This window comes from Fonticula alba (genome assembly GCF_000388065.1).
Source record: "Fonticula alba strain ATCC 38817 unplaced genomic scaffold supercont2.9, whole genome shotgun sequence".
Classification (NCBI taxonomy): Eukaryota; order Rotosphaerida; family Fonticulaceae; genus Fonticula; species Fonticula alba.
In genome coordinates this window covers 381,165-403,230 of record NW_009242979.1, presented here as the reverse complement: position 1 = coordinate 403,230, position 22,066 = coordinate 381,165, and the positions used below count along the sequence as shown (strand labels likewise).

Genomic DNA, 22,066 nt, shown 5'->3' with positions numbered 1-22,066 from the left:
CCTCTCTGCCTGGGCCCCCTTTGATGTGCCACTCTGCCGGGGCCTCTTGCCGATCCCGCGGGTCTCTAACCGTCCTCCCCCCTGCGTCCTCGCATGTCTGGCGGCGGTCCAGCCGACCACCCCGGGCCGCACCTCGGCCTGATCGAGAGTTTTGTCGAGGTCCTCCGGTCGCTGGCCGACACCCTGATGAGCCGGCTGTCAGACTCGCGGTTCCCGGTCCTCTCGATCTCCTTCACCTGGCTGTCGCGCGAGTACACCCACACGGCGGAGCGCCTGTCGCGCGGCGCCTCGGCCGGCTTTGAGTCCGCCTCCTCGGCCGCCGAATTGGGCGCCATGCCCGAGCGGTCCTTCCGGTCGTTCCTCACCGAGGGCCTTCTGGGTTTGAACCTGGCGGTCATGGTGCGCGAGCGCCACACGGATTTGCTCCCGTGCTTGCATCTGGCCGCGCACTATGTCCTGCTGGAGCTGCTGAGTCGGGAGTTTGGCCCGAATGGGGCAGCCGGTGGCGGGGGGCCGGCCACGCAGATGGCCGGCCCCTGTCCGCCAATCCCGCGGGACTTCCTGACACATCTGGGCCCCGGGGGCCGGCCCCTGCCGGCCGGCTCCGTCAGCCAGGAGCACATCGACTCGCACCACCTGGAGTGGCTGCTGCACTGCAATGTGCCCTTGCGCGTGTCGCTGCTGGGCTTCCTGCCGGTGACCCTGATCCAGGACCTGCGTGCATACTATGTGGGGAAGTTTGTCTCGGTCCGGGGGACGGTCGTCCGCACGTCCAACATCAAGCCGGTGGCCCTGTCCGGGGAGTTTTCCTGCGTCAAGTGCCTCGGCCAGCAGGTGGTCCTCTTTACCGAGGGCCGTTTCCAGCCGCCGGCTCGGTGCCTGGGGCGCGGGTGCCGAGGCAAGGTGTTCGAGTTCCTGCGCGACTCGCCGGGGACAACCACCTGCGACTGGCAGCAAATCAAAATCCAGGAGCTTCCGCGAGAGGATGCCGGCGAAACGGCCGACGACGCCATGGCCGGACGCATCCCCAAGAACATTGCCGTCGACCTGCCGCCCTACCTGGTGGACTCCTGCGTGCCGGGCGATGTGGTCACTGTCACCGGAACCGTGAAGCTGGTCGGCACGGAGGAGAGTGACTCCAGTGGAAGCACCGGGGCGGGCACCGGCGAGGGGTCAAGCTCGCGCAAGCGCAATCGCAACGCCACCACCTTCTTCCTGTATCTCGAAGCCCTCGGGGTGGAGAGCTCGTACGTGGACTTGCTTCCCTTCCTGGCTATCCTGCTTGTCTGCCAATGTGTCTGTTTGCCAGTTTTGTCTGCCAGTTTTGTTTGTCTGTTCTTCTCTCTCTCTCTCTCTCTCTCTCTCAGCTTCTGACTTGTGTTGATGGATCTTTCCTCTCCTCCTGGCTTCCTCTCTGTCATGCATCCTCGATGGGGCCTCTTTTCCCCCCTGCCTGCTCCTCCCTCCTCCCCACCTTGCAGGCGTGCCAACGATGCCGGCGACTTGGAACACACGAACAGCACCGCCGACAGCCGAGTCTCTTCGGATTCTTATTCCGGCTCGGATCAGTCCTTCTCCGTGCGAGACCTCTACTCCATCCGGTACATCGCTTCGCGTCCGGCCCTCTTTCGGCGCCTGGTCCACTCCATGTGTCCGGCCATCCATGGACATAGCATTGTCAAAGGTGCGCGTCTCGTCGCTCCCCCTCCTTTTCCGGCCTTGCTGCTCTGGGCCCTTTGCTGACCGTTGTGCCTGGCCCGGGGTGGGCACCCCCACTGGCCGAGGCAGCCGGTTTCCTGCTGGCACTGTTCGGCGGCCGGCGCAAGCACACCGGCAACGACGACCGGCTGTCAGTACGCCACGATTCCCACATCCTGGTGGTCGGTGATCCGGGCATGGGCAAGTCCCAGCTGCTGAAGGCCGTGTCCAGCATCGCCCCCCGGTCGGTGTACGTCAGCGGCATCAATGCCACGTCCACCGGTCTGACGGTGACCCTACACCGGGACCCGGACACCGGCGACTTCGCCCTGGAGGCCGGGGCTCTGGTCCTGGCTGATCAGGGCATCTGTTGCATCGATGAGTTCGACAAGATGGGCACCAATCACCAGGCCCTGCTGGAGGCCATGGAGCAGCAGAGCATCAGCATCGCCAAGGCTGGCATCTGCTGCACGCTCCCCTCACGCACAAGCATCCTGGCCGCGGCCAATCCGATTGGTGGGCATTACGAGTGCGTGCCGGGCCGATGCCAAGCTGCTTTCCCTGTCTGCCCCCTCCCCTCCACCGCCATGCACCTGTTCCTCCCCTTTTGACACACGGCGCAATGTTGTCAGCAAAAACAAAACCGTCTCTGAGAACCTCAAACTCTCGAATGCCATCCTCTCGCGCTTCGATCTGATCTTCATCCTGCTGGATACTCCGGACTCCGAGCTGGATCGGGTCCTTTCGGCCCACGTCATGTCGGTGTGTGCCTGGACACATGCATGTCTCCCGCATGCCCTGTGCTCTTCCATCCCTCTCCCTGCGCACCCCAGTTGCCACTGACCATCCCCCCTTCCCTGGGCTTCTCCCCGGCTTTAGCTCCATAGCGGACTTGGGCCTGGTGAGCGGGCGGATGCCCGATCGCCAAGCCAAGGGCATGGTCATGTACCCCAGCAGCAACAGCAGCAGCCGCCGCCGCCGCCGCCACATCCCTCCGCCGCCGCCGGCAATGCCATGCCCTCCCGAGCTCCCGGTGATCTGGATGCCGATGCCTTCATCCGCGACCTTTCAACCGCACCATCCGGCTTCAGTCCCTTCCCGCCGAAGCTCCTGCGCAAGTACATCCTCTATGCGCGGACATATGTCTTCCCGACGTGCGTGTCGCCGTGCCTCTTTGCCCGACACCATCCCTCCCCCCTTGGCGACTAACTGCTCTCCCTACCTCCCGCCCATCTCTCCCCCTCCCCCCTCCCCCTCGGCCTATTTGGCGCTGGTGCCCTCCAGCCTTACCCCCAAGGCGGCCGGCATTCTGCAGCGCTTTTACTTGGAGCTTCGGTCAAAGTACGCGGCCTACGATTCCACCCTGATCACCACGCGTCAGCTGGAGAGCCTTATTCGCTTGGCGGAGGCCCATGCGCGCGCGCACCTGCGCGAGTTTGTCCTCGAGGAGGATGCCCTTGCCGCGACGGCGCTGATGTGCGTCTCGAGTGTGTCTTCCCCCACCCTTCCTGCCCCTTCGTTCGCCCTCTGATTGTTTTGTTTGCCGCCCCCGCACACTGGCCTTGCCCATGCTCCGATGCTTCTTCCTCCTCCTGTCGGCACGGCTCGGTCTACAGGAAGCACAGTGTCTTCAGTACCCTCGAGGATGAGCACAACCAGCTGCAATTCGGCCGCGCACAGCATGGCACCGGTTCCAGCAACCGCAACGCCCAGCGGCGCTTCCTCTCCCAGTTGGAGATCCTGGCGTCGGCACGTGGCGATCACAACTTCACTCGCGGCGAGCTGATGGACCTGGCCCGCGGTACGAGTGCCCCCCCCCCCCTCTCTCTCTCTCTCCATCCTCCTTTTCCGTCCTCTTCTCCGCCTGTCGCCATCTCCCTCGCGGTTCACTCACCGCCCCTCCTCCACTTCAAATCTGGTCAGTTCTCCAAATCGGGAATCCAAACTCCTTCATCGACAACCTAAATCTGAACGGCTTCCTCCTCTATCAGGGCAGCAATCGGTTCCGCCTCTTCACATCGTAGAACACCCGAGCTCGGACAATGGCATTTTTCGTTCTACAATACCAACCAATAAAATGTGTCCTCGGTCTCGTCACAGTGCGTCGGCACCTCCCATTTCTCGAAGACCAGATCAGGTCCATCTCCCCGCGCGGGATCCGCCCTGCGCGTGTGTGTGTGTCTGCGGGGCGCTTCAGCTTGGGGGGTACTTGGCCGCGGGCATGGCCCGTGTGTGTGAAGTGTCGCCCTCCCCCTCCTCTTTCAGGCTGGGACCGTGCAAGTGTTTGTTGCACAGGCTGTGTGGTGCGGCGTGCGGAGACGCAAGGGGATGTGGGTGGGGCGACACATGCTAGTCTCAAACGGGGCGGCCTTCTCACGCGCACCCTGGCCTGCTCGCGTGTTTGCCTTCCGCTGGCAACAGGCAGGCGTGTGCCCGGGCATCGCCGCGGGCATCATGCACGCGCCCTCCCTCAAGGGGTGTCTGGATCCCCGGGCCCGGAGGGATGTGGCGACGCCAGGGGCATCTTCCAAAAGACTGGCTCCCTGCCAGGGGCACCGCCCGCCTCGAGCACACTCCTCCGTCCTCCCTGCTGCCTACCCCCCCCCTTCCACTGTCCCATTCTCCTCTCCCTGCCCCTCGCTTGCCCATACGCCCGCCCGACAAGACGCCCTTCCCTGGCGCCCTTTCTGCCTCCCCCCTCCCCCCCAGCTCGCCCATACACGCGCGCCCACACACACGCCCCCCGTACCCAGGCATACCCAGGCACACAAACGTGCACGTACACGTACGCACGCACACATACACAGCCGGCCCATGTCCGCTCTGCAGAAGATGTCCCGGCTGCGGGTCGCGGCGCCTTTGGCCGCAGCGGCGGCCCCGGCCGCGGGATCGCACTTGAGCGCCCCCCGGACGTCGGACTCCGTGGCCTTGACTCGAAGCATGGTGTCGCAGGGCGGCCAGCGGGCCTCCGAGGCTGTCATGCACCTGCGCGCCCAGGGCGCCGCCACGCGGGCCATCACCGACAAGCAGACCCCCTTCGCCGTGTCGCAGCGGGCCGCCTTTAAGCCGATCAAGTCCCTGCGGCATCTCCACCGCAATGTTCCGGAGGCTGGCGGGTTCTACTTTTCGGCAGCGGCGACCGCGGCGTCCACTGCGGCGGCGGCGGCGGCGGCGGCGGCGGCGGCGGCGGCGGCAGCGGCGACGACGTCGGCGGCAGCTGCAGCCGCCGCTTCGGCCAATGCCCCGGCGCCCGCCGCTGGCGATGCCCCGCTATCGCCGCTGCTTGGGTCGCTGCTGCGTCTGGCCGACAACGCCGGCAACTCGCTATCCAACATGCTGGCGCTGGACGCGGCGCCTGCCGCCGATGTCAACCAGGCTGACAACCTGTCTCCCGAGAGCGCGGCCCTGCTGGAGGAGGCCATTGCGGAAGATCGCCGCATCGAGGGCCTCATCACGGAGGCCTTTGTGCAAGCCACGCCGGCCGGGTGTGTTTCTGCTTCGCTGCCGCCTGTCATTCGGCATCTTCTGGCTGCTTTGTCGCTCTTCGGGCCGCCCTCTGACCCTTCTCCCATCGCGGCCCGTGCCCTCCGCCGTCGCTCTCCCCCCTTCGGGCATCCGTGGCCACCGCCAGCCTCACGGCCGCCACCCGGCTCTTCCTGCGGCATGTCGCCCAAGCCAATGCCATGCACAATGTCGGCGCCCACCCGGCCCGCACGCAGGCCGGCTTCCGGTACTACAGCCCGGAGGGGCAGCTCCTGGCGCCGGGGCGGCCGTCCATTGTCGGGCCGCTGGATGCCTACCTGGCCGGCCTGCTGTCGCTGCCGAACCTGGGCCTCCGTCGGCTTGCCATCTTCCTGCACACGCAGCTGGCTCGCCGGCCGCAAATGGCCCGCGAGTTGGACACCCGGCTGGCAGACGCCATGCGGACCTGGAAGCAGGTGGCCGCCGCCGCCGGCGCCCCGGACGGCCCCCTGACCCCGGAGCATGTGCAGGGCTTCGTGGATACCTTTTCGCCGATTTTCAAGTACATCCGCTTGGAGATCCCCCCCACGCGGGCCTTCATCTCCGGAGCCCTGTGCTGGGAGCTGGGGCGCATTGGCGGCGAGCGCTTCCTACCGACCGACCTGCCGGCCGAGCTGAGCGCTCTCTACGCCCAGCGCCAGGATCCCTCCCAGTCGGCGACTGCGGCGCTGGATGATTGCTTCAAGATTCTCCTCCGGTCGGAGAGCCTGGCCCTGCCGGCTCGTGCGGCCGACCTCCGGGCCGTGGCCAGCCTTGCCCTGTCTGCGGGGGACTTCCACTCGGCGGTGGCCCTCCTGGCGCACAGCGCCCAGTCGGAGTGCGTTTCGAAGGCCCCTCTCCACTGTTGCCCCTTTCTTGCCACCCACCGACCGGGCCTCTGGGTGGCCGGTGCCCCTCGACTCGGGTATGCTGACCCGGCTCCCTCCCCCTCGGGCCCTTCCTCTCGCGTGCTTTCGCACGCGGCCTCGTGGCAATAGGCCTCTCACGGCCGACCATTTGAATGCCCTGCTGCAGCACGTGGACTCCTTCGGCCACATGGTGACCTTCCTCGATGCCGTGCAGACCTACCTGCCGGATCTCGCGGGGGACTCCTCGACTGTGGTGTCCTTGTTGCAGACGATCGCCCGGACGGCGGCCCGGCAGGCTGCCCCCGTGGTCGAGGCCCCGGGCCAGTCACCCACTCTGGCCCGCGTGCTGGACACCACGGCGACCGGCCTGGCACCAGTGCTGGCCCACCGCAAGGGGGCCACCAGCCGCCAGCTTCCCCCCTCCGGCAGGGCGCCCGCCTCCGAGTGGGACACCGGCAACCCGCTGCTGGTGCTGGATCTGGCTCAGCGTCTGCTTCGCCTGCATCCTGGCCAGCTGAACTCCGAGGCCTTCTCGGCTCTGTTGCATGCCCTGGCCGGGCCCAACCGGCCCGACGGCCCGGCTCGCGCCGCCGGGTTGGTGGGCCTCCTCCGGCGCGTGGCTGAGCGCTTCCCCGGGGACTTCCCCGATGAGGACGCCGTCGGGCTAGCCATCGACGCGGCGATCGCCTCCCGCGACAGACATCTTGTACGCCTGCGCCCATCCCCGCGGGCATTCTCTTCTCCCCTGCCGCCTGCTCCTGTCTTTGTCCTGTCCCCTCCCGTTGTCTGACCGAGTGCGCACCCTCGGCACTCCACCTCTGCCGCCCTGCACCCATGCGCTCCTCTTCTTTCTCCCTCTCTCCCCGTCCCCTCGCTCCCGACCTCTCCAGATCATGGACCTGGTCGGCATCCTCCCCCGGTCGTATGACCGGTCGCACGTGCGGCTGCTCGACGGCCTGGCCGATCTGGACATTTCGGTTGCCTCCTCCTCGCTGGTGAAGTACCTGGAGGCCGGGGTGCGTGCCCTTCCCCCGATGCTCGGGGGATCCCCCCTGCCCATGCCCCCGGCCCGCGCACATGGGCGGCCCCTGCACACCTCGCTGCCGTGACGATGATCCACTGATGCCCATCCCCCTGGCCTTCCTCTGCCACCTGTAGGAGGTCCCCTCTTTCTCGCCGGTCCGCTTCTTGGACGAGGCCTCCCTCGGGAAGTTCCTTCACCGCGAGGGCCCGCTGTCGGGAGACCTGTTTGGGTCGCTCGTTTCGTGCCTCATGGCACATGGACGCCTGCGCGATGCCCAAGCCCTGGTCTTGGCCCACCACCAGGAGCACGGGGCCGAGGCGGCTCTCACGGCCATGACTCGCGGCTGGCGCGCTGGCGCAACGCTCGAGCGCGCCATTGGTCTCACTCTCTTCTGGGCCGTGCGCCTCCTCGATGTGCGTATCGGTGTTGGGCTACCTCCCCTCTCTCCCCCCCCCCCCTGCGCCTGTCATGCCTGCTGCTTACCTTTGCCCTCTCCCTGCTCGCGCTCCCCGTCGCACCTCCCTGTCGCGCGATGCGATGCTCCAGGCGCCGGTCTCCGATGCCTTCGTCGATACTCTGACCGACAAGCTGTTTGTCATGCAGCATGATGCGGCCGGTGGCTCGGGCCCCAGCTCAGCGGCCGCCATCCGTGAGTCGGCCCTGTACCAGGCCATTCGCGAGGAGGTGGTCGCCAGTCTGGAGGCCCTGTCGGCCATTCGGTCCTCGGGGGCCGAGCAAACGCCGGCTGCCGACGCTCCCGCCGAGGATGCCGAAGATGTGGCCACCGCCAACGAGCACGCCCCGGAGGGGACTCCCGTCGCCAAGGACCACGAGGCCGTGGTGTCTGAGGCCTTCCTCACGGCCAGGAAACGTCTCCTTGGGATTGCCACCGGCGCGCCAGCAACAAGCCCCTCCTCATAAACACCGCGAGGGAAGGGAACAGAGAGGGGGTCGGACAGTCGGTGCCCTCCCGCCGAGGCTTCCTCTCTGCCCTCCCCAGCAAAGCGGTCCCATAGATGCATGTTGCCTCGCACAGGGGGCGGGGGTGAAGACCTCCCCCCTGAATAGATTCCATATGTGCCCTGCTTTGTGGTGTGACACACACACACACACACGATCGTATGAGGCCCGCTCCAGAAGGCAAACAGGAGGGAGTGTATTGTGGGGGGGGGGGGGGTGTTTTCCTCCTGCCGACACCTCTTGGCGAGGGGCAAAGCAGGCTGGACAGAGAGGACAAGAAGATGTGGGCTTGCATGTGCACACGCGCGCACACAGAATACGGGGCTGACGTGGTGGGCGGGTGGTCCTCTTGGCGCCGGGGGCAAACGCCCACACATGCAAGGGATGGGTCGTCCCCCTCGCCATCCCCTGTAGGGGCCAGCCCTATCGGATCCGACTCCTCACAAAAGCCACCCGCCTCCCCCGCGACGGCATCGGGAGGGCTTGAATGATACACGCCGCCCGAAGGGGGAGAGGGGAGGACGCAGGGGTCGGAAAGAATGATAGAAGGACAGACAAGACGCCTGGAGGCGGTGCCTTGCCCCTTCTTCTTAGAAGGCAGCATGGCCGGTGATGGCGCGGCCAATGATCAGGCCGTGCACGTCGTGGGTGCCCTCGTAGGTGTTGACGGCCTCGAGGTTCATGACGTGGCGAATGATCGGGTACTCGTCGGAGATGCCGTTGCCACCGAGCATGTCGCGGGCCTCGCGCGCGATGGCCAGGGCCTTGCCGCAGTTGTTGCGCTTCAGCATGGAGATCATCTCCGGGGCGGCGCGGCCGGCGTCCATCAGGCGGCCAACCTGCAGGCAGCTCTGCAGGCCGAGGGCGATCTCGGTCGAGGCGTCGGCCAGCTTCTTCTGGATGAGCTGGGTGGCGGCCAGCGGGCGGCCGAACTGCTGGCGGTCGACGGTGTAGCTGCGAGCGGCGTGCAGGCAGGCCTCGGCCGCGCCGAGCGAGCCCCAGGCAATGCCGAAGCGGGCCTTGTTCAGGCAAGAGAACGGCCCACGCAGACCGCGGGCGCCGGGGAGCATGGCAGTGGCCGGGACAATGACGTCGTCCATGACGATCTGGCCGGTGGTCGAGGCACGCAGGGAGAACTTCCCGTGGATGGTGGGGGTGGAGAGGCCGGGCATGTCCTGGATGGTGGAGAGGGGAAGGGGAGAAGGCGAGGAAGACAGCCGGGAGGGCAGCGAGATTAGGGCGCCCGCGGGGATGGTGTGTGGAATGGCGGGGGGAGGCGGGAAGGGGGACACATACGCGATCGAGGAGGAAGCCGCGAATGACACCGTCGTCGGTCTTGGCCCAGACGACGAAGACGTCGGCGATCGGGGAGTTGGTAATCCTGCATGGATCGGCGCGCCGGGGGCAGCAGAGACGTTAGAATGAGGACACCGCCCCGTGACTGGCAGGGCTGGAAGATCCAGGGGGGGGGGGGGGGGGGGGGGGGAGTTGCATGCCGGGCCCCATCACGCACCAGGTCTTGGTACCGGAGAGCTTGAAGTCGCCGCCGGGCATGGACTTGGCACGAGCCTCCATGCTGCCGGGGTCGGAGCCGTGGTTGGGCTCGGTCAGGCCGAAGGCACCGATGATCTCACCGGTAGCTGGGGAAGAGAAAGACACAAGGTGAGCATGGGGGGGGGGGGGCGGAGGGAAAAGGGAAAGAAGGAAAGGAAGGAAGAGCGTCTGCCCCCTCTCGGCCTCCGCCCCGGGAGGCTGGCCACAAGGGTGGTGCGCATGCCGGGCACGTACCCAGGCGGGGCAGGTACTTGGAGCGCTGCTCCTCGCTGCCGAACACATAGATCGGGTACATGACCAGAGAGCTCTGGACACTCATGGCACTGCGGTAGCCGGAGTCGACGCGCTCCACCTCGCGAGCCATCAGACCATAGGACACGGAGTTGACACCGGGGCAGCCATACCCGTCGATGGTGGACCCGAGCATGCCGAGGGCGCCCATCTCGCGCATGATGGCGCGGTCGAAGTGCTCCTTGGAGTTGGCCTCGCGCGCGCGCGGCAGCAGCTCCCGCTGGCAGTAGGCGCTCACCTGCGACTGGATCATGCGCTCCTCGTCGGTCAGGCAGGAGGCCAGGTTCAGCGGATCGGTCCAGTCGTAGGAGGTGTAGACGTTGGCCTCGGCCGCGACGTCGCCGGGCTGCGAGGAGGCCGCAACATGGCCAGCCGGCAGGGAGATCGCCCGGGCAGCGGAGGTGGTGAAGGCGCGAGCACCGGCGGCGGCGGCGGTAGGGGCGCGGCGGGCAAGGGCGGAGATCATCTTTTCGGGGTGCTACGAACTGCGGCGGGGTTAGTGGGTGCGCCGATGTGCATGTGCATGTGCATGTGCATGTGTGTGTGCTGGGCGAGGCGGGGTGGAGAGGAGGGGGGGAGGGGGGGATACCGTCGATGCGGGATGCGGGACGAGCGGAAAGCGGAAGAGGGGAGCGTGGGGTGTTGCAAGTCGGACACTAGCATGTGTGGAGGTCGCTCGCTTTCAATGCCCCGCCCCCTGTGAAGGGAGGCGGCCCCCGGCCGATGCAATCCGCCCCCGCCAAAGCGGCTCCCAGGCAAGGGCCCTGGCCAGAGCGCGGCCCGCCCCAATCGTTGGGAACCAGGCCGGCCCTGTGGGCACGGGACGGGCGTTGCGATGCAGCCGTGTCTGGTTGCATGCGCGCTTGCTTTTGTGAGGCTCGCCGGCCGGGGGCATTTCGCGCGGCTGTTTGCCGGTAAAAGCGGAGAGACCGGGCGGTCGCGGCGGCCGATGCCGGGGGCCACCCGGCCAGGGGACACAGAGTCACCCGGGCCCGGGCCTCGCGCACACTTTTGTGCGCTTCCCCACCCACTGGGCCTCGTCGCCGCGTGTCTCTGTGTGCGCACTCCGTGTGATGAATGGCGACTAAAATGGGGAACCGCCGTGGCGCACGTTTGGGCCCGGGCCCGCCAGAACGTCCAGACACGGTGCGGAGATTCCCGCAGCACGGCCATGCTTCTCCCTGTGGCGTCGGACGCCTGGGTGAATTTACCCCAAAAATGGGCTGGCGAAGATACGAGGAATGCTATTCACTCTTGACCTTGTGCATCACCGCGTGACCACGCCACGGTAGGACCGCAGCGGGCATCGACGCCCATCGAGGAGCTGCCGCTGAATCGCGCACTGCACGTGCAGAGACCCCGTGGATGCGTTATACAGTCTAAGTAGCATTCCTCTGGAGCGGGATGCGGCGCCAGGTGCCGGCCATGGTTCAGGACCGAGCGGCGTTGCGCGCCGGACGGAGGAAGGCGATACGCACGCATGCGGAGGGGCCCGGTCGCCAGGTCTTCAGGTCCACCCTTCGACCGAAGCCGAAGGCGGCAAAGGGGACTCCGCCGGAGGGGCCTACCGAAGACCATGGCAACTGTGTGCGCGTGTGTGTCGAATGCCATGAGAGAGCTAATACCGACGGCCCGGTCAGGCCTGTGGGCTGCTCCGGTCTGGGGCTTCTCCTCCTGGGCCGGCTTTTAATTTCTCCTCTCCATTTGGCTTGCCCAACCATTCGTCCACGGGCCGGCCTCCGCGCTCTGTCTTTCAAACAACGGTATTCCCGGGCCCGGTGTGCCCCCTCCCTTGCTGCTCGGGGCTGGCCTCACCCCAGTGGCAGGATTTCCGAAGGAGCTTCCGTTACACGGCCCCGCTCGTCCGACATCGGGCTGGGCCCGTCCCTACTGCGTGGGGGCCTCGAGCCGGGCCAGCGACCGGGAGGGGGGATCCAATGTAGCAGACCCGGAGCTGGGGGGGCGCACGTTCAAGGGTCTCGCCTCCGCGCCGGGCGGGGCATGTGACCCGCCTTCGATTGGCCTATCACGCCAAGCTCTCGCCAGTTGGCATCCGGGCCCAGCAGCCGGTGGATTGATGCCTGCCGCCGTTTCGCCCCGCCTCCCCAGGCTCTCGGGTTTTTTTTTCTTTGGCCGAGGGGGCCTGGTGAAGTGACGCTTGGCCGCTTGCAAGTCTCGGCCACCCGCGCCATCGGGCTTCCGCCGTCGGAACGATGAGGGAGCCAGGGAACTCCTGTGAGGAGGGCTCCGCGCGAGCGCACCCGCGCCGCCCGATACCACATCCCCAAGCAGGCGAGTAAACAGGCATGCATGCCGGATGTGCGAACGCGGCTGGGCGGCCGGACGGCACGCCGCAGCAGCCGGGTCTTGAAACACCACCAACACGCTGGGCCCCGGGGCCTGCGCCGGTTTCGTCTAGCCTGGATTGGGAAGGCTGGCCTGGTCGCGCGGCTTCGGTGGCGGAGCCGCGTGTTTGGGGGCGGGGGGCGCAGAGGCATTCATGCACCCGGAGGGGCACGCGAATGCGCCGGTGTGGGGCTGGCGTGGGGCGCCTGAAAACGGCCGCCCCGTGTCTCGGGTGCGGGGGGGGGGGGGGGCAGGATTTTCTCATGCTCGAGGGCGGGCCGCCCCCCCTGCCTCTGCGTGCGGAGTGGCGGGCCTGGTGCGAGTCCCCCCGACCGGGGGCAGGCAGCCGAGCCAGTGTCACACGCCTGGCCAGGGCCAAGCGCGGCCCGTGCCGGCCGGGTGTGGGAATACCCGGAGCAGCTGCGCGTGGCGCCGAACGCGACCAGCGCCCGGGGATTTCATTCTCCGGGGCTCGGGCGACAGGGGGGCGGGGGCCGGGCGGTCCGCTGGTAGCTCGTGGGGGGGGGGGGCGGATAGGCCGGCGCTGCGTGCCCTTCTGCGCGGCCTGCCGGCGGCACCCAGGGGGGCCCGGCGACCATTTCCCGCTTTGTTGCTGGCATGCAGCGCCGGAAAATGCTTCCCCCCTCCCTCGGCGTGTTGCAACACGGCGAGCGTCCCCCCCCCCCCCGTGGGGCGTCAAGGGGGTGCATGGGAACGGGAGATGGTCGTTGCCCAAGTGTCGGCCGGATGTCACGGCTCGCCAATAGTTGCCTGCGAAGCGTGCCCGGCCGGCTGTTTATTGCCCCTCACTCCCGCCCGCCTCGAGCACTGCGGCCGGGAGCCCACTTTGCCCCCCTCCCCAACACCCCGCGCCCCTCCCTTGGCGAAGCTCGCATTTGCACTTTCGGTGGCTTGGTATTTTGTTTTTCATTTCCCCCCGCCGGTGGGATGTGGCCGATTCGGGGCTCTGTCCCAGGCCGAAGTTCGTCTTGGGGCGGGGCGGTCGCCTCGGGATCGACCTGGCCCAGTGGGGAGGAAATATTCCCCCCCTCCCCCCCCCCCCCTGTCCCCCGCCCCACCGAACCTCGAGATTACCCCTCGTTCGCGGCGCGAGAATCCCGACCGTTGGAGTCCCAGTCCTGTTGCTCTTTCCCCCTCTCGGGAGAGCCTCGGTGTGGCAGGGGGCCCCTTCCCAAACACGATTCTCCTGGGTGGGAAGCAAGGCCCTCCGCGCGCGCGCGCGCGCGCGCGGCCCTGGCACACTGTCCCGGCCTGCGCGGGTGTGCGGGCGCTGCTCGGATGCCCTCTCGGATTGAGCCTGGCCAGATCGGGGGGAGTCTGCGCCCGAGAATGGAAGCCAGCACGGCCCCGGGTGCGCGCACTCGGATGCATCCTCCCCTGCTCCCGCGTCGCGCGTCCGGCCACTCTGCCTGCTTCGGGTGTTCCGGGGCGGGGCGGCATGTTGGCGTGCGTTCGCTTCACGCAACTCCCCACACATCTTCAAGGTGTCTCACCAGCCTCGGGGGGCCAGCCCCGGGAGAGTGGGCAGAAAATAACAACAGTTGTGTGCCCCCCCGCCCCCCTGGCCCCCCGTGTGTCCAAGACTCATTGGTCATCCTGCGCGGCAGGGCTCCGCGGCTCCGGGCAATACTTGCGGACTGCCGATGTTCTCCAGGCTCCCTCCCCCCCGGCCCCCGGCCCGGGTGTATTGCTTGCTACTCGCTTTTATCCTTCAAGCACACGTTCCCCCTGGCTGACCCCCCTCCCCCCGACCGCCCTCTCGCCCTGTCTATTCTCAACCGCGCACCGACTCCACCCACACTCAGCGTCCATTTACGTCCAGGGGTTGTCGGCGAGCTTCCCCGCGGACTCCCCTGAGTGGAGGACCGGGGGGGGGTGGGGGGGGGGGGGTCGAGCTTGGCCGGCCGGCGCGTCTTGTGTAATTCGCCTTTCGGCTCATCCGCCCCCTGGGACGCCTCCTGCCTCGCCGACGGCCGTGCTGGCGGGCTTCTCCCACACCCGCGGCTGGCCGGGGCACCGCCGAGCATCCCTTCATTGGCTGCCCCTTTGCGGCTGATCCTCCGTGCTCCGGAGGCCGAGATCACAGTCTCCCCCCGCTCGCTGTGGCGCGCCCCCCCCCCTCTCCCCCCGTGCCCGTGCCCGTGCCGACACCGCGCCGCCCACCTCCCGCTCCCCCGCCACCCCTCTCCCGTCCTCTCCCGCTTGCCTCTTCTCCTCTCCCGCGTCCCACCTCCCTCCCCCCCCTCCTCCTCCTTGCCTCTCTTCCTGCCCCCGCTGTGGGCCTCAAACAAGGCGCTGTCATGTCCCGGAGCGGCCCCCTTGCCATTCGCCTTCACAATGACTTCGACACTGAGGAGTCCTCCAAGGGGCTGCTCATCCGCGAGAACGCATCTACGCGGGAGATCCTCCGCGAGGCGGTGCGCAAGTTCCGCGTCGGAGTCAGCGACACCACCGACATCAGTGACTATGCCATCATCCTGACCATCGGCCCGTGTACGTGTGGCACTGTGGCCCTATGCCCTCGGCTTTCCGGCCTGCTGCTGCTGCTGCTGCTCTTGCCTCTCAGTGAGACACGGTGGGTGTCATCTTGCGCTGACTGACGACCGATCTGTCGGGGTTCTTTTTCCCTTCCCTTTGGCCGGCCTCCAGCGGAATGGATTCTCCCGGATGCCCCCTTCGGGGCGATCCATCGGTTCATGGATGCCGTTAAGGGATACAAGATGCCGCCGGCCCCGCGCGATCCGCTTTACGTCACGCAGTTTTCCCCCGACTCATATGAAAACGCCCGGATTTTTCTCACTCGAAAGAAAAAGGCACGCTTTCCATGCCGCCCGCCACCATGCCTTTCGACACTGACCATTGCTTGCTGCCCCGCTCAGTTTGTCTCGATTGCCGTTGGCCACGTCTCCTCGGTCCGCGACTCCTCCAGCAGCTGCCGGTACCCAAGCCGCCCTCCCCGCCTCCCGCGCTTCCCTCATGATGCCCATGCGCCCGCACAGACACAGACACACACACACACATGCTGACTCGCCCCTTCGGCTTCCATGTCTTCCCCCGCCTCTCGCATGTGTGCATCAGACTGGGCATCGATGACAGCATGTCTGCCAAGGCTGTCATCCAGCAGGCCATCGTCAAAATGGGCCTCAGTTTCTCCGTCGAGCAGTGCAACCTCTGGTTCATTCACGATGGCATCAGTGCGTCGCTGGCATTCCCTCCTGTCCCGTCCCCTCGCCCTGCCCTGTTTCGGCCTCTGGTGCCTCCCCCCCCCCCTTCCTTCTCCTCACCCACGCCCCTTGCTCATCTCTCTCTCTTTCTCTTTCTCCCCCTCCACCCTCGCCAGCTGAACGCTGCTTCGACTATCTCGAGCACCCGAGCATGACAATTTCCTACTGGCGACGCCGGGGACAACGAGAGAACATCCGGTTGGTCATCCGCCCGCGCCAGGTCAACCCCCACGGACTGGTGGTGCTATCGACTCTCGGAGAGGTCTATCCCCCTCCACAGCCTGAGGACTCCCCTTTCCGCGTCAAGTGCAAAGAACGCAAATACGTGCGTCCGCCACCTTTTCCCCCCCCCCCCCCCCTATATGGCCTGATGCCACACGTGCGCACACGCACATGCCCACGGCCCTCCCTCCCCGACTCACAGCCTGGCCTGTCCCTTTGGCCCGTCAGCTCAACTCCGCCTGGCTGGCCTGCCTTCGGTCCTTCCCTGCCAACAACCAATGTGCCGACTGTACTGCCCCCTGGCCGCGCTTCGTGTCACTGAACCTCGGGATCTTCCTGTGCGAGGATTGCGCCGGCATCCACATGGATCTCAGTACCTGCTCCGAGAACTCCGGGCACCACCAAGCCCTGCCCTTCTGGTCCAAGATCCGGCCAATGGACTTCTTCAACTGGTCGTCGGATCTCTTCGAGGTACGTCCACCATGGTCACGCCACCAATGGCCCCGTGCCGATGAGCGCCCATTGACGCCCGGTGCCTTGCTCCGCAGCTTTTCGTGCTGATCGGCAATGCCCGATCCAACAGCCTCTGGGAGCGCTTCCTCCACCGCCCCCAGCCGGACTATGATCGCGCGCAGTTCATCGCCGGCGAGGCGATCATGAAACAAGCGCAGCCGGACAACGATCAGATTGCCGCCTGCTTGACCCCGAGCCAGCCAGAGTTGCCGATTCTCCGTGGCCCGCCATTCCCCCAATACTACGACTGGGTGAAGCCCCTGCCGATGGCCGTGCTGGACATCAAGCGGCGCTTCATCATCAACAAGTACATCTTCCGGCGCTACTCTTTGGACCTGAGCCGAGCCATCCTACCAAGCCGCACTCCGATTGAGGTAAGCCCCCCTGCCCTTGATTGGCCAATGCCATCTGCCTCTAGCCCCTTCAATGATTCCCCCGCCTCCCCACTCACCCTTCTCCCGCCCTCTCTCGGTCTCTCGCTCTCCTTCCTTGCTCGCCTCCCCTTCTTGATCCAGGTCCTCTTCCGGTCGATTGCCAACGCCAATCACGCCCTTGTGGCACATCTCCTGGCCCAAGGGACCTCGGCATTTGTGAAGGGGGTCATCGATCCGAACCAGCAGCACCCAAACAAGACAAGCTTCTTTGGGCAGTCGCCCTTGCATTTTTCCGCGCTGCGTAGCAACTCGCCGATGTCCCTGCTGCTTACCTGGGCCGGGTGTAACCCCTCAGCACGGGACAATCGCCAGCGCTCGCCGCTGCACTTTGCCTCGGCCATCAAGCGCAAGCAGACGGACTTCAATACGCAACTTTTCCGCGAATCCCAGGTCCTCTTCGATGCATTGGAGCGTGAGTTCTTCGACCTGGAGCCAGTGCACGATCCTTCCGGCCATCCAGCCCTACGGGCGGATGTTCGCGCGGCCTGCAGCCTGTTCCTGCTGCACTTTGGCCAGCCGTCCGAGCACCTGGTCCAGGAGTTTGTCTCGCCCGAGGGCCGGCAGATCCGTCTCTTTCTGGCGTCCATCCCGGATGCCGGGATACAGCGCCTCTTCGCCTCAGCCGTGGCCGAGATTGAGCATCGGTGGAGTCACCGGACCGAGGCCGAGGCCGCGGCCGCCAATTACTCCAGCGATGTTGCGGTTCTCCTGTCCGATGCCATGAGTGCGTGGATGCCCCCGGGTTTTGCTTTGCCCTGGCCGGTCTTCTCTTCTCGTGTGCCAGCTCGCCGCCGGCCGTGTCTAATCCCCCGCCCCCCTCCCCCCCCCAGACTCCGACGAGCTGCTGGTTGCCCAGATGTCCGATGACCACCTGCCCTTGCTGCTGGATGCCCTGACTGCGGAGGTGACGCTTCGTGAGCAGGCGTCCGTCTACCTGCGACACATCCGTGCGGTCGGCCCGCGGCAGCATGCCCGGCCGCGGCCTCGCCAAAAGCCGGCCAATCGGGACTCCGTGGCGCAGGCCGTGTCGGCCTGGGAGTCACGCAAGTCCCTGAGTGCCGAGGCGATTGCCGCCCAATCTGGCACCAGTGTGGAGCACCTCCAGGCCAGCATGGCCGGGGCTTCGTTCTTTGTGTCCGCGCCAGCGGGGCATCCTGGCAGGCCTGGCCACGCGTTCGGCGCGGCGGCAACCCCCGACCCGGAACCCGCGCCGAGCACCAGCTTCTCCTCGGTCTTCCGCCAGGCCTTCTCTCGGAAGAGCTCAGCCATCAGCTCGGAGGCAGGGCCCGCCGGTGTTGGCAGCGCCTCGACGCTGGGGGCAAAGTCGCGCAATGCCGCCGGCAAGTCGCAGGCCAACTCCACTGGGCCGTCGACCACCAGCGCTGGTGCGGGTGCTGGCGCGGGCGCCGGCCCCGGTACCGGCGCCGGGTCCGGGACTGAGCTCATCTTCCGGACTCTCGGCACTGGCCCGGGCTACTCGCCGGTTCCGTCGCAGTGGATGGAGGACTTGCTGAATATGCAGCTGGCGGAATTGTCCTCCATCTCGGGCGTGGCATCGGAGCTGCTGTTGATGAGCGACATCTCGCAAGACCTGCTGCTAAGCGTGGACGATCGCCTGGGCATGGACCTCGTGGATCAGGCCTCCAACTCGCGGACGGTCTTCGTGTCCGGGGATCCGCCCACGGCCGGGGGAATGCCCACTGGGGGCAATAGTCAGGGCGGCTCGCCGGCCAGTAAGCAGTCCTTCGCCGTGGACATGACGCAAATCATCAACAAGCAGGGGGGCAGCTCCCCCGGGGGCCGGGCCGACAGCCCCATCAGCGGCATGAAGCCTCCGCCGGGACAGCCACCGGCCCACCTGCGTGCTGGGTCCTTGGCACATAATGGCGCGCCGCAATTGGCCCCCGGACCCTTCCAGGGGACCAATCGCCTGTCCATGATGCGCAGTCCCACGCCCCTGGGTCCCGGGGAGGGCGGCTCTTCTGGCGGCCCCGGCACCGCTGCCGCCCTGCCCGGCAACTCGCTCCACCATACCAGCTTCAGCCCCTCGCGACCGTCGCCGGGTGTGCATTCGCAGCACCAGATGCACCGGTTCAGCGCGTCCCCAGCCTTGACGGGGTCCTTCTCTTCACAGCCGCAGCCCGGACCCGGGGGGTATTCGGCCTCGGCGTCGGCCTACCACGCCGGCCAGCAGGCCCAAGCGCCCCAGCTTCCCCCCTCCTTGCTGGGGAATTCCACCTCCAGCGTCGGGGCCCCGGCGGCTGTGACCGGCACCTCTTCGCCCGCAAACATGGGCTCCTCCTTGTACTTCATCCAGCAGCAGCAGCAGCAGCAGCAGCAGCAGCCGGGACAGCATCTCCCCCAGCATGCGTCGGCGCAACTCCAGCCGCCTGCACAATACTCGGCGGGCCTTTCGACGCACCCCTACCCGCTGCACCCGCCGTCGCCGGCGCTCCCGCACCATATCCACCAGCACTCAAACGCGATGCCAGTGCCACACCATCCAGGCCACCAGCAGCCCCAAGGATCGGGCTCAGTGCCCATGTCCATGTTCCTCCCCCCGTCGATTGTCAGCTCGCCACCGGGGCAGCAGGCCCTCCACCCGCAGCCAGGCCCACAGGCCGGCCTTTCCCGGTCCACCATGTCTTCTTCGCTGTCAGATTTCCGTGGCCCTGCCGGATTGGCCCCCCCGGCGCCTGGGTCTGGCGTGTATGCCGGGCCACCGGCGAGCGCCCTTCCTCCGGCACTCCAATCCAACTGGCAGGCACGCACTCGGGCCAGCTCCATTGCCGGTGACCTTCCCAGTGGACGGATCCTCCCGGAGTCGCAGTCGCCCCTCTCGGCGACCGCCCTGCCGCCCAAGCTGACAGCTCCACCCTCCCAGGCGCTGGCCCCGGCGGCGTCATACGATCAGCAGACCATCGACCCGCGCATGCATCAGCAGTTCCAGCAGCAGACCCATCAGCAGCAAGCCCAGCATCCCTTTGCCCACCCCCATCAGCATCAGCACCAGCGCCAGCAGCATCACACCCATCACAGCCAGCCACCGTCTCAGCAGGTCCCGCCGCCTGGGGCGGGCCATTTCCCCCAGCCATCTCCCCCGGCAGGGGCCCTGTTTTCCGGTGCGGCCCTGCCGCCGCCGCCGCCGCCGGCCACCATGCACTTGCCCGCGGCGCCGGGGTCCACTGCTGCTGTCCGACCCCCGCAACACCCTCCACGCGTGGCGGGCCCGGGCACGTCCCCCGCACAGCCTGTCGGTGCGATTGACACGCCGCCCCCCTCACCGCCGACCAGTGTCCTGTCAGAGCGTGAGGAGCGCACTGACGCTGCGCGTGCCGTCCCCGCAAATGCTCCCTCTGGCCTGCCCCCCGCAGCTGCCGCGTCGGCCGTGGCTGCCGCCGCGGGGTCGTCGGTCCCGCACCCGGTTTCGGCCCCGGTGCCAACTCCCGCTTCGCCCTTGAGCACCCAAAGCCCGGTGGCCAGCCCCACCGGGTGTCCCCGGCGCGAAGCCGAGCGCGGCCTCTCGGCCATTGTGTGTGAGCAGCTGACGCCGCTTACTTCGCAGATGGTTGCCTCTCTTGGGAATCTGCCCGCCCGGGTGGGTCCTGGAACAGCCGGGCTGCCTGAGGGGCTGCACGAGGCTTCGAAGCGCCTGCTCCAGGCAACCGACGGCTTCTTGGCGGAGCTGGTCCGCTGCGGCGGCAGCATGGCCTGCTCCATGGACCCGGCTTTGGCTGAACTTGGTGTGGCTCTCACAAAGGGGGCTGGCGAGGTGGCTCAGGCGGCCGGACAACTGCGTGTTTGCTTCGCCGACACTCAGCCTGTCACCGAGGCCGATGCCTTCCGGGTGGCCGTCCGCGGGCGCCTTCTTCTCCTGATGCAAGCCGTGCGCCAGGCCCTTTCCCTCTGCTCGTGAGAGGTACCAGCGCCATTGGTCTCTGCCTGGTCTTCAGGAAGCCCCCAGTACACGGGTGTGCATGCGTGTGTGTGTGTGTGTATGTTGATGTTTTTCTTTTTCGGCGAGGGGGGACATGCTCCCGACATAGTTCATCCGGTGGCCACCCCCCTCCCCCCCTCCCCCTTACCTCCCTTCTGCCGCCCCTCCTATCGGCCCCATGCGCTTGTTCATGTACCGGCTGGTCCCGGCAGCGCCTCTCACCATGCGGGCGATATACACAATCCTGAGCACACCCACCCCCAAATACATGCACACACACACACACACACATGCATGCATGCACATGCTTATGTCCGCACGCACGCACGCACACTCGTAGATGGCAATGTGTTTGCCCCTCCTGCGGCTAAAGATGCCGTGGTCGTCTCTCAACGCGAGGGGAATGCCCCGTGTGGACGTTGCTCGCGAAGGGTGCGGCACGTCCCCCGCAGCCAGGACAAATGCGCGCGATCTGACCATGCGAAGGAGAGGGGTTGGGACTACAATTTAGCACGATCGCCGCCGGCTCCGGGCCACCAACCCACCATCCGCCCGCCGGGAGCCCCCTGCGCCGGGAGCCCCCGGGGAATGAACAGACCCTTGTGGATTGCTCGCAGTTTTGTTGTTGTCCCCCGCTGTCATGGCGGCCCAAGCCTATCGGGGTGTGCGTCTCCCAATGGACTTCGCCGGGGGGGGGGGGGGGTCCCACACTCGGCGGCTGGCATTGTGCGGCCCTGCCCTGCCCCGCCCCAGGCCTTTTCTCGGTGATCTCTCCTGCGCTCCCGGGGGCGAGGCGCGGGGCGCCGCAACCAGGGGGCATTCTCGTCATATTTCGGTCGCCAGCCCGGGCATGTCGGCCCTAAGTTGCGCAGATCCCCCCCCCCCTCCCCCCGCCCTTTTCTCCTTGCACTCCTTCTCTCCTGCGCCTTCTCTGCACCTTGCCTCGCATGACTGGCCCAGCACGCGAGATGCTCTCGTGGGCCGATGACCGGGAGGCCGCGCCGCTGGTCGGCCCGGCCGATGCCTCGTCCCCGGAGCTGGTGCTCGATAGGCAGTATCGCGAGGTGGCGGCCGCCTCGGCATCGGCCGCGCTGGCGTGTGTCCGGCTGGGGGTCGAGCGCTCGCCTCCGGCGCCGGTTCTTTCCGGCCCCGGCCAATCAGCCAGCGTGCCATCTCAGCGACGCCTGCCCAGTTTCCTCGGAGCCGCATCGCCCCTCAGCCGTCTGGCGGGGACCAAAAAACCGGCCGCCGCTGCCGAGCTCACCTCGACCGGGGATTCTGCCCCTGCCACTGCCGTGTCTGCCGATCCGCGCGAAGACTACGTTTCCTCGCCTTCAATCTTTCTCCTTAACCATTCCGATCCAGTCGATGGCCTGGGCAAAGGCTCCTCACTTGCCCCGGCGTTGGAGTGCACGTTCCCCATGAACGCCTCAATCAACCGACAGCTGGTTCTCTGGTGCGCCCCCCCCCCC

General features: G+C 67.0%; 5 protein-coding genes across 5 annotated transcripts in view; 4 read left to right on the top strand and 1 right to left on the bottom strand.

Moving 5' to 3' along the window:
* The window catches only part of H696_05157 (hypothetical protein), a gene marked incomplete at its 5' end in the record, with an annotated part of 4,257 nt that extends 468 nt beyond the window's left edge, over nucleotides 1-3,789 (top strand). Inside the window, 8 exons of the mRNA XM_009499012.1 lie at nucleotides 113-1,247; nucleotides 1,482-1,684; nucleotides 1,789-2,227; nucleotides 2,331-2,460; nucleotides 2,578-2,852; nucleotides 2,983-3,174; nucleotides 3,315-3,499; nucleotides 3,622-3,789. Coding sequence (XP_009497287.1) covers nucleotides 113-1,247; nucleotides 1,482-1,684; nucleotides 1,789-2,227; nucleotides 2,331-2,460; nucleotides 2,578-2,852; nucleotides 2,983-3,174; nucleotides 3,315-3,499; nucleotides 3,622-3,722 — 2,660 coding nt within the window. The 3' untranslated portion in view covers nucleotides 3,723-3,789. The remainder of the gene's footprint in view (nucleotides 1-112; nucleotides 1,248-1,481; nucleotides 1,685-1,788; nucleotides 2,228-2,330; nucleotides 2,461-2,577; nucleotides 2,853-2,982; nucleotides 3,175-3,314; nucleotides 3,500-3,621) is intronic.
* Nucleotides 3,790-4,226: 437 nt separating this feature from the next.
* Nucleotides 4,227-8,175, top strand: H696_05156 (hypothetical protein). Its single transcript, XM_009499011.1, has 6 exons — nucleotides 4,227-5,183; nucleotides 5,330-6,037; nucleotides 6,198-6,774; nucleotides 6,959-7,084; nucleotides 7,227-7,505; nucleotides 7,639-8,175. Exons 1-6 carry the CDS (start codon nucleotides 4,513-4,515, stop codon nucleotides 8,011-8,013), a joined length of 2,736 nt encoding a protein of 911 aa, XP_009497286.1. The 5' UTR covers nucleotides 4,227-4,512; the 3' UTR covers nucleotides 8,014-8,175.
* Nucleotides 8,176-8,209: 34 nt separating this feature from the next.
* On the bottom strand, nucleotides 8,210-10,576 carry H696_05155 (glutaryl-CoA dehydrogenase, mitochondrial). Its single transcript, XM_009499010.1, has 5 exons — nucleotides 10,487-10,576; nucleotides 9,841-10,382; nucleotides 9,566-9,692; nucleotides 9,349-9,433; nucleotides 8,210-9,227 (listed from the first exon to the last, which is right to left on the bottom strand). The coding sequence occupies exons 2-5, from the start codon at nucleotides 10,361-10,363 to the stop codon at nucleotides 8,643-8,645; spliced, it is 1,320 nt and encodes a 439-aa protein (XP_009497285.1). The 5' UTR covers nucleotides 10,364-10,382; nucleotides 10,487-10,576; the 3' UTR covers nucleotides 8,210-8,642.
* Nucleotides 10,577-14,494: 3,918 nt separating this feature from the next.
* Nucleotides 14,495-20,883, top strand: H696_05154 (hypothetical protein). Its single transcript, XM_009499009.1, has 10 exons — nucleotides 14,495-14,757; nucleotides 14,914-15,077; nucleotides 15,144-15,202; nucleotides 15,343-15,458; nucleotides 15,605-15,813; nucleotides 15,939-16,181; nucleotides 16,259-16,597; nucleotides 16,739-17,381; nucleotides 17,488-19,914; nucleotides 20,032-20,883. Exons 1-10 carry the CDS (start codon nucleotides 14,565-14,567, stop codon nucleotides 20,571-20,573), a joined length of 4,935 nt encoding a protein of 1,644 aa, XP_009497284.1. The 5' UTR covers nucleotides 14,495-14,564; the 3' UTR covers nucleotides 20,574-20,883.
* Nucleotides 20,884-21,475: 592 nt separating this feature from the next.
* The window catches only part of H696_05153 (hypothetical protein), a 4,035-nt gene continuing 3,444 nt past the window's right edge, over nucleotides 21,476-22,066 (top strand). Inside the window, exon 1 of the mRNA XM_009499008.1 lies at nucleotides 21,476-22,050. Within this exon, the coding sequence (XP_009497283.1) occupies nucleotides 21,542-22,050 (509 nt within the window). The 5' untranslated portion in view covers nucleotides 21,476-21,541. The remainder of the gene's footprint in view (nucleotides 22,051-22,066) is intronic.

Coding starts and splice junctions, on each gene's coding strand:
- H696_05154 (XM_009499009.1), top strand. CDS start 14,565: ATGTCCCGGAGCGGCCCCCTTGCCATTCGCCTTCACAATGACTTCGAC. Junction 16,598..16,738: donor CAAGCCGCACTCCGATTGAG/GTAAGCCCCCCT, acceptor TTCTTGATCCAG/GTCCTCTTCCGGTCGATTGC. Junction 17,382..17,487: donor TCTCCTGTCCGATGCCATGA/GTGCGTGGATGC, acceptor TCCCCCCCCCAG/ACTCCGACGAGCTGCTGGTT.
- H696_05156 (XM_009499011.1), top strand. CDS start 4,513: ATGTCCGCTCTGCAGAAGATGTCCCGGCTGCGGGTCGCGGCGCCTTTG. Junction 5,184..5,329: donor GTGCAAGCCACGCCGGCCGG/GTGTGTTTCTGC, acceptor GGCCACCGCCAG/CCTCACGGCCGCCACCCGGC. Junction 6,775..6,958: donor CCTCCCGCGACAGACATCTT/GTACGCCTGCGC, acceptor CGACCTCTCCAG/ATCATGGACCTGGTCGGCAT.
- H696_05155 (XM_009499010.1), bottom strand. CDS start 10,363: ATGATCTCCGCCCTTGCCCGCCGCGCCCCTACCGCCGCCGCCGCCGGT. Junction 9,693..9,840: donor CAAGTACCTGCCCCGCCTGG/GTACGTGCCCGG, acceptor TCTCTTCCCCAG/CTACCGGTGAGATCATCGGT. Junction 9,228..9,348: donor GCGGCTTCCTCCTCGATCGC/GTATGTGTCCCC, acceptor TCCACCATCCAG/GACATGCCCGGCCTCTCCAC.